This window comes from Gadus chalcogrammus, chromosome 4 (genome assembly GCF_026213295.1).
Source record: "Gadus chalcogrammus isolate NIFS_2021 chromosome 4, NIFS_Gcha_1.0, whole genome shotgun sequence".
NCBI classification, from domain to species: Eukaryota; Metazoa; Chordata; class Actinopteri; order Gadiformes; family Gadidae; genus Gadus; species Gadus chalcogrammus.
The window spans coordinates 1,747,341-1,756,575 of NC_079415.1; the positions used below are offsets into that span (position 1 = coordinate 1,747,341).

Consider the following 9,235-nt stretch of genomic DNA (forward strand, 5'->3'; position numbering starts at 1 on the left):
GCGTTAACGTTAGTGATAGTGGTAATGATAGTGATACTGGTTAGAATAACAAAGTTATAATGTTAACGATGATGTAAATACTAACGATAATCAATGACATTTATGATGCTGATTCTTATTAAAATTACACGAATGAAAAAAACATAATTTTTACAAATATTATAATATATCTAGTAATTATTTAATGGATATTTGATCTTACAACTTCTGACAACTTAAATCACAATAAGGATACCATCGGTGTATTATCATTGCACTGTACTTCACCAGCACACCTTTTCTTTACCGGGTCCCTCCTCCCGTTGCTAAGGTTACGGGGGCCTGGGGCTGTCGATCGAGGGCCCCAGTAAGGTGGACATCAACTGTGACGACGTGGAGGACGGGACCTGCAAGGTGACCTACTGCCCCACGGAGCCCGGGAACTACATCATCAACATCAAGTTCGCCGACCAGCACGTCCCAGGTAGAGGGCTAGCACCACCCAACACCACCCAACACAAACCAGCAACCCAACACCACCCAGCACCAACACCACCCAACACCACCCAACATGAACCAGCACCACCCAACACCACCCAGCACCAACACCAACACCACCCAGCACCAACACCACCCAACACCACCCAACATGAACCAGCACCACCCAACACCACCCAGCACCACGCAACACAAATCAGCAACCCAACACCACCCACCACCACCCAACACCACCCAGCACCAACACCACCCAACACCACCCAACATGAACCAGCACCACCCAACACCACCCAGCACCACGCAACACAAATCAGCAACCCAACACCACCCACCACCACCCAACACCACCCAACATAAACCAGCACCACCCAGCACAAACCAGCACCACCCAACACCACCCAACACCAACCAACACCACCACCACCACCACCACCAACACCACCCACCACCACCCAACACAAACCACCACCAACCAGCACCAACCAACACCACCACCAACACCACCACCCACCACCCACCACCACCCAGCACCACCCACCACCACCCACCACCAACCAGCACAAACCAGCACCACCCACCACCACCCGACACAAACCAGCAACCCAACAACTCCCAACAAAAACCAGCACCAACACCACCCAGGGGGACGTATCAGGCCTCATTCAATCTGTCGCCATGGTGACGACTCCAGCCCCCCAGTTGACCTGTTCCTGACGCTGTGCCCTGTTTCTGTTGCGGCCGGTGACCCCAGGCAGCCCGTTCACGGTGAAGGTGTTCGGCGAGGGCCGCATGAAGGAGAGCATCACCAGGAAGAGGCAGGCCTCCTCCATCGCCACCGTGGGCAGCACCTGTGACCTCAACCTGAAGATACCAGGTAGAGAGAGAGAGAGAGAGAGGGGGGAGGGGGAGAGGGGGGAGGGAGAGAGAGAGGGAGGGAGGGAGGGAGGGAGAGAGAGAGAGAGAGAGAGAGGGAGAGATCCCAGAAAGGCCAGGGGCCTTCTGACCCTTTCATTTCTTTAAATTACGAGGGAAGCTGGATTTGCAATACGGAGAGGGAGAGGGAGAATACTTTTTACAATAACATTATTCTTTAGATAATTATAATAATTCGTCCTAATGAAATATTCCATAAAGTTCACCGACCATTCCAAGATGTGCTTCAACCCCCCAGACCTGTCAGATCCCTCTCCACCCTCCCCCTTAGGGAGGTTCCCCCCCAGGGATTAGGGTGTTGTCCGGGAAACCCTCTGAGGCTGTCACAGATTAAGAGCTGTACTAGTAAACAAATCGAACATGGCTCCCCCCCACCCCTCTTCCTCCCTCCCCCCCCCCCCCCCTCAGGTAACTGGTTCCAGATGGTGTCGGCCCAGGAGCGTCTGACACACACCTTCACGCGCAGCAGCCACACCTACACCCGCACGGAGCGCACGGAGATCAGCAAGACGCGGGGCGGGGAGACCAAGAGGGAGGTGCGCGTGGAGAAGAGCACCCAGGTGGCCGCCGACCCCTTCGGGGGCGCCGACCCCTTCGGAGACTTCCTGGGGCCCGAGGGCCGGACCGGCTTCAGCGGCATGCAGAGCAGCCGGCAGCAGCTGCAGGAAGGTGTGTGTGTGTGTGTGTGTGTGTGTGTGTGTGTGTGTGTGTGTGTGTGTGTGTGTGTGTGTGTGTGTGTGTGTGTGTGTGTGTGTGTGTGTGTGTGTGTGTGTGTGTGTTTGAGAGATAGAGAAATTGTTTCTGATAGAAAGTGTGTGTGTGTGTGTTTGTGTTAGTGCTTATTTTTGTTTGTGAGAGATAGAAGCTGTGTGTGTGTGTGTGTTTGTGTGTGTGCGTGTGTGTGTGTTTGTGAGTGTGCGTGTGTGTGCGTGTGTGTGTGTGTGTGTGTGTGTGTGTGTGTGTGTGTGTGTGTGTGCGTTTGTGTAGAAGGTGCAATCCAACTCAAAGAGGAAACGTATTCTCTATTCTTCAATGCTTTAATTCAGCTTGCAGAGCGATAGTAACTCCAGTTGTCTCCATTTACTTTGAGCTTTATATAAAACAGAAAATGCCTCGTAAAGCTCAGGTTCCATTCCTCCCCAAAGCATTCATTACCCATGGACTTACTACAAGCACAAAAGCCATCCATGATGTCCTCTTTTCCCTTTTAACTCCCCACACACACACACACACACACACACACACGCACACGCACACACCTGTCACCCCACTCCACCCACACACACACAACTCACATCCACACACACCCCACACACCCAAACACACACACAACCTACACATCCCACCCTCACGCACACACAAACACACACACACACACATACACACACACACACACACACACTCCCCTCCCCCCGTCCAGGTGAGAGTGGGGGGGGGGCGGGGGAGATGACGGCCCAGGTGACGAGCCCCGGCGGTCAGATCAAGGAGGCGGAGATCGTCCGCGGCGACGACAGCACCTACAGCGTGCGCTTCGTTCCCACGGAGATGGGCGCGCACACCGTCAACGTCAAGTACCGCGGCCAGCACGTCCCCGGCAGCCCCTTCCAGTTCACCGTGGGGCCCCTGGGCGAGGGGGGGTCCCACAAGGTGAGGGCCAGCGGCACGGGGCTGGACAGAGGCGTCGCCGGGATACCGGGTGCGTGGCGGACTTCTTTGTTGTTAACTGTGGTTTGAGTTTTGTCGTTTTTTGCTTTTAATTGTGTTAGTCATTCGTACTTTGTACTTCAGGTCTTCCTTGGAAAGTTCAAGAACATTGTATTTGTTTTAATTTAAATAATAATGCATAAATAAATTATGGATAAGAAGAATTATAATAATGGGGAAGATGATTCACTAATACTAATAATATGAATACATATTTGTCTAAAAATGTAGACCTTTAATGTACCAAACACTCGATACGTTAATTTATTATCACAATGAACTCTACAGTTCACTGTCAAACTCCCCGCTCAGTGGGTGAAGTTAATGAAGTTCAACCCTGCCTCAATTACCGTTATATGCATTTACGGCTGTACGCCACAAGAGGGCAGTAGAAATGAACTGCCGGTGTCGCCCACTTTTTGCAGCCGAGTTCAGCATCTGGACCCGGGAGGCCGGGGCTGGGGGTCTGTCCATCGCCGTGGAAGGTCCCAGCAAGGCGGAGATCACCTTTGAGGACCGGAAGGACGGATCCTGCGGTGTGGCCTACGTGGTACAGGAGCCTGGTGAGAGGAACGCAATGTGTACTACTGAAGAAAGGAAAAAACGGTTGTGTAAAGTTATTGTAAGCGGGTAATGGTCAAAGGGGAACAGGAAGTGGTTGCCAGAATAATTTTTCAGAAAAATGTAATAACTAAAATGAGTTCTGAATTTTGCTGTTTTTCATGAATGAAAAGATTTAGTTTAATATCAATTTCCTTAAACCTTTATTTGTGTGATTAACAAATATACGACTAGTTATCTCTGATATTAAACCAAAACCTGAAACCAGAATGAATTAAAACACGAATTATTCATGACTTATTACTGAGAATAATAAACCTCAACTGCCGAAACGAAACGAGGACCACTCCCCTCCCTCGTCCCCCAGGCGACTACGAGGTGTCCATCAAGTTCAACGACGAGAACATCCCTGACTCGCCGTTCGTCGTCCCCGTCGCCACGCTGGCGGACGGCGCGCGGGCTCTCAGCGTCACCAGCCTGCAGGTGAGGACCGGGGCCACCGGCAGCCCGAAAGTACACCTGAGCTACCACACCACAGCCCTTAAAGTACACCTGAGCTACCACACCACAGCCCTTAAAGTACACCTGAGCTACCACACCACAGCCCTTAAAGTACACCTGAGCTACCACACCACAGCCCTTAAAGTACACCTGTGCTACCACACCACAGCCCTTAAAGTACACCTGTGCTACCACACCACAGCCCTTAAAGTACACCTGTGCTACGACACCACAGCCCTTAAAGTACACCTGAGTTCTGACAGCACAGCCCTTAAAGTACACCTGAGCTACCACACCACAGCCCTTAAAGTACACCTGAGCTACCACACCACAGCCCTTAAAGTACACCTGAGCTACCACACCACAGCCCTTAAAGTACACCTGTGCTACCACACCACAGCCCTTAAAGTACACCTGAGTTCTGACACCACAACTCTTAAAGTACCCCTGAGCTATGACACCACAGCCCTTCAAGTACAACCTGTTCTATGACACCAGAGCCCTTAAAATACCCCTGAGTTCAGACACCACAGCCCTTAAAGCACCCCTGAACTATGACCTCACAGCCCTTAAAGTACACCTGAGCTAAGCTACGTCATAGCCCTTAAAGTACCACCTGTGCTATGCAGAACAATACACACACCAGTGTAGTCCATCTTTTTTCTCCTCGTGTGCAGTGAGTTTACTGACGGCTTTATGGGCTGCAGTAAAGGTTACGACATGTTGCCATCAACTTTTACTCTGGGAAGCATCCGATAAAAGTTTGGCTTTCTTCGCCGTGAGACTCTGGACATTTTTACTGGACCTGAACAACCTCCCAGGACATTCTGGATCAGGAGCTTGTCTCTTTCGGATTCCTCACCACTTTAACAAACACCTTTCCAGAAGAGCCATCATGCGTTCAAACCGTCCTGCCTATCTCTATTCTTGTATCTGAATTAATGTACAACACTAATCGGCAGTTCTTGTGAAGTCAAGGGCAAAATGCTAGATGAATTGGATGTAGAGTTTATCAGTAAATATTAAACTTGTCTGCATAGCTCATTGGGGAGCTATGAACAGAATCTGGCCCAGTCAGTTACGGGCCCCTGAAGTAGGACGGGGCCAATCGTAGAACCAGGTGGGGGAGATAAAACATCTTAATATAGTTTCTGAAGTCACGGACTGGAGACGTGTACTATATCCTTGGATGAACTATAAATGCCGTCATATCAAACTCTCAGAGGCAGCATCCTCTATATTTGAGGAGCCACTTTTACAGACTCTATAAATACCTTTTATAATCAGCCGGGGAGGTGCGCCAGCTGCCATTTTAAACGTCTATATCGGTGTGTATGTTGAGTTGTGTATTTATACCGAGTGAGGAGAGTTCATCGTGGCTTTCGATGGTTGCTGATAAATGTGGCCAACCAACCCTAGATGTAGATTAAGGTTATCCTCATCTCACTTGTAGATGAGGTTTCGAACCCATCATTCTGAAAGTATGCAATGTGATGTTTACCTCTCCCTTCAGTCACTTTTCACTGTGCTGACTCACATTGTGGTCGTCTTCCTCCCCCCCTCTCCCCTATCTCTCCACCTCATCACTTGCTCCCCTGATCTCTGTCTCACTCACTCTCTCTCTCTCCCCTCAACTCTCTCTCTCTGACCTCTCTCCACCTCCCACCTCTTTCTCATCATTGCTCCCTTCTCTCTCTCTCTCTCTCTCTCTCTCTCTCTGTCTCTCTCTCTCTCTCTCTCTCTCTCTCTCTCTCTCTCTCTCTCTCTCTCTCTCTCTCTCTCTGTCTCTCTCTCTCTCTCTCTCTCTCTCTCTCTCTCTCTCTCTCTCTTTCTCTTTCTCTTTCTCTCTCTCTCTCTCTCTCTCTCTCTCTCTCTCTCTCTCTCTCTCTCTCTCTCTCTCTCTCTCTCTCTCTCTCTCTCTCTTCCTTCTCTCTCTCTCTGTCTCTCTCTCTCTCTCTCTCTCTCTCTCTCTCTCTCTCTCTCTCTCTCTCTCTCTCTCTCTCCCTCCCTCCCTCACCACTCTCCTCCCCTCTCTCCCCCCCCCCCCCCCCCCCCCCCTCCAGGAGATGGGTCTGAAGGTGGGCCAGGAGGCGTCCTTCGCGGTGCAGCTGAACGGAGCGCGGGGATTGGTCGACGCTAAGGTCCACACGCCCTCGGGGGCGATCGAGGAGTGCTACGTCACCGAGCTCGACAGCGGTACGCCGCAGGAGCCCAGCAACCATTTAACGATTAAATAAATCCCGCCCATAGTCCCCCACATGGACTCATTACAAATGGTCTGTTTGCTAGCCCTGTTTTGCCCGCCTCCCCCACGCAATAACAGATGTCACACACGGCGGACACAAAGAAACAGGGCTCAACTGAATTACTTTGTGTTCTCCACCTCTGAATTTGTATCCAGTTGTATTTAGTTGCAAATTGTATTTTTATCTCATAGCTAGCTACGAGCATCCTGAAGGACTCCACAGTCGAATAGAGTCACTGTATCCTCATCCTCACACATCCCATAATAGTTCTGCTGTGCCCTCCTCAGACCAGTACGCCATCCGCTTCATCCCGCGGGAGAATGGCGTCCACTCCATCGACGTGCGTTTCAACGGCAGCCACGTCCCGGGGAGCCCCTTCAACGTCCGCGTGGGTGACCCAGGCCAGGCCGGGGACCCGGGCATGGTGTCGGCCTTCGGACCCGGGCTGGAGGGGGGGTCCACGGGTAAGGTGCCACCGCAGGGCCGGCCTGTAGCAGAGCTTCAGGGCCGCTAGCTGGTTAGCAGGAGGTGTGATGTCTTGAGTCCTTGGCGAAATGTCACAACACTCGTTTTTTTAACGGCGAAGCGACAAATAAGTAGACAAATAAACTAACGGCTTTACTCAGGACGTGGGGCGGGATGGCTTGTAAACGGAAGGTTGTTCAATCCCCGGCCCCTCCCAGAGCGTCGAGGTGTCCCTGAGCGAGTCACCTCACTCCTCCTGACGAGCCGGCTGTCGTCTTGCATGGCTTACTGTCTGCGTATGAACTGGTCACTTTGGTTAAATCGCAGTAAATCGAACACCCACCAGCTAACCAGCAACGCAGCTCAGACAATTGAAAATAGATTTTTTTAAATAAAAATACTTTCCGCCGACGGCTTACGTTTGATAGGCTCACGAGTTTGGCCCGAGCCGTAGTGAACTAAAGTCGACTTTGAGTTGAAGGACGTCTGCGTACGTTTTACACGTTAAACAACCCTCCCTCCTTCCGTCCCGTGTCCCGTCTCGCCCCTTCCTCCTCCTCCTCCTCTTCCTCCTCGGCGTTCCCGTCTCGCTCCCAGGCGCGGCGTCGGAGTTCTTCGTGAGCACGTGCAACGCGGGCTCGGGGGCCCTGTCGCTGACCATCGACGGGCCCTCCAAGGTGAAGATGGACTGCGTGGAGTGCCCCGAGGGGTACAGGGTCACCTACACCCCCATGGCCCCGGGGAGCTACCTCATCTCCATCCGCTACGGGGGCCCCCGCCACATCGTGGGGAGCCCCTTCAAGGCCAAGGTGTCAGGTGAGGGGGGGGGGGGGGCAAGGGGCCCGTTGGTGAGAGCCCAGGGGGCGAATCTAGCTTTTTGAGTAGCAACTATATGCAGATTTTGGCTTCTCTCGAAAGGCTTCACGTGTATTCTTTGAATTGTCAACAGCCAACAAGATAACGCTGAACTAATAACCGCATTTCCTCGATTATTAGAAATTCACCATTGTGGTTTACACCAAGATGCACAGACCACTTTAAAAGATGGACATCTATCTCTCCCTCTCTCTCCCTCCCCCTCTCTCTCCCTCCCCCTCTCTCTCTCTCCCTCTCTCTCTCTCTCCCTCCCACTCTCCCTCCCCCTCTCTCTCTCTCCCTCTCTCTCTCTCCCTCTCTCTCTCTCTCTCCCTCCCTCTCTCTCTTCCTCTCTCCCCCTCTCTCTCTTCCTCCCTCCCTCTCTCTCTCTCTCCCTCTCTCTCTCTCTCTCCCTCCCTCTCTCTATTTCTCCCTCTCTCTCCCCTCCCCCCTCTCTCTCCCTCCCTCCCTTTCTCCCTCTCTCCCCCTCTCTCTCTCCCTCTCTCCCCTCCCCCCTCTCTCTCCCTCCCTCTCTCTCTCCCTCTCTCCCCCTCTCTCTCTCCCACTCTTCCTCCCTCCCTCTCTCTCTCTCCCCTCCCCCCTCTCTCACTCTCTCCCTCCCTCTCTCCCCCTCTCTCTCCCTCTCTTCCTCCCTCCCTCTCTCTCTCTCCCTCTCCCCTCCCCCCCCTCTCTCTCCCTCTCTCTCTTCCTCCCTCTCTCCCCCTCTCTCTCTCTCTCCTTCTCTCCCTCCCTCCCTGTCTACCTCTATCCCTCCCCCCACCCCTCTCTCTCTCTCCTTCTCTCCCTCCCTCTCTGTCTACCTCTCTCCCTCTATCCCTCCCCCCTCCCCTCTCTCTCTCTCCCTCTCTTCCTCCCTCTCTCTCTGCTACTGACTAGGTTTTATGAGCAGGTCATATCCACTGTGTGAGGCTGAATCTCCCCCCCCTCTCTCCCCCTCCCTCCCCCCTAGGTGCCTGTCTATCCGGGGGCCACAGCCTCCACGAGACCTCGTCCGTGCTGGTGGAGACGGTGACCAAGTCTTCGCAGGCCGCCATCGGGGGCGGCTTCCCTTCGCTGCCAAAGTTCTCCTCCGACGCCAGCCAGGCCGTCTCCAGGGGGGCAGGGCTCTCCAAGGCCTTCGTGGGCCAGAAGAACATGTTCACCGTGGACTGCAGCAAAGCAGGTGGGGACGGACGGACGTGTGTGTGTGTGTGTGTGTCAGTCAGTCAGTCAGTCAGTGTGTGTGTGTGTGTGTGTGTGTGTGTGTGTCAGTCAGTCAGTCAGCGTTTCCATGTGTGTGTGTGTGTGTGTGTGTGTGTGTGTGTGTGTGTGTGTGTGTGTGTGTGTGTGTGTCAGTATAAGTCAGTCAGTCACTCAGTGTGTGTGTGTGTGTGTGCATTTATGTGTGTTCATGTGTGTGTGTGTGTTTGTGTGCGCGTCATTTGGTCCTTGAAAAAACGATTTAATGTTTTTCTGAACACACTTTCCTTAGT

The 9,235-nt window shown here is 52.6% G+C and overlaps 1 protein-coding gene across 1 annotated transcript in view; it reads left to right on the forward strand.

Moving 5' to 3' along the window:
- The window catches only part of LOC130380409 (filamin-C-like), a 51,161-nt gene that overhangs the window by 38,542 nt on the left and 3,384 nt on the right, over window positions 1-9,235 (forward strand). Inside the window, exons 18-27 of the mRNA XM_056587599.1 lie at window positions 311-463; window positions 1,229-1,351; window positions 1,819-2,079; window positions 2,831-3,106; window positions 3,540-3,677; window positions 4,043-4,158; window positions 6,240-6,372; window positions 6,710-6,886; window positions 7,485-7,703; window positions 8,713-8,925. Of these exons, the coding sequence (XP_056443574.1) occupies window positions 311-463; window positions 1,229-1,351; window positions 1,819-2,079; window positions 2,831-3,106; window positions 3,540-3,677; window positions 4,043-4,158; window positions 6,240-6,372; window positions 6,710-6,886; window positions 7,485-7,703; window positions 8,713-8,925 (1,809 nt within the window). The remainder of the gene's footprint in view (window positions 1-310; window positions 464-1,228; window positions 1,352-1,818; window positions 2,080-2,830; window positions 3,107-3,539; window positions 3,678-4,042; window positions 4,159-6,239; window positions 6,373-6,709; window positions 6,887-7,484; window positions 7,704-8,712; window positions 8,926-9,235) is intronic.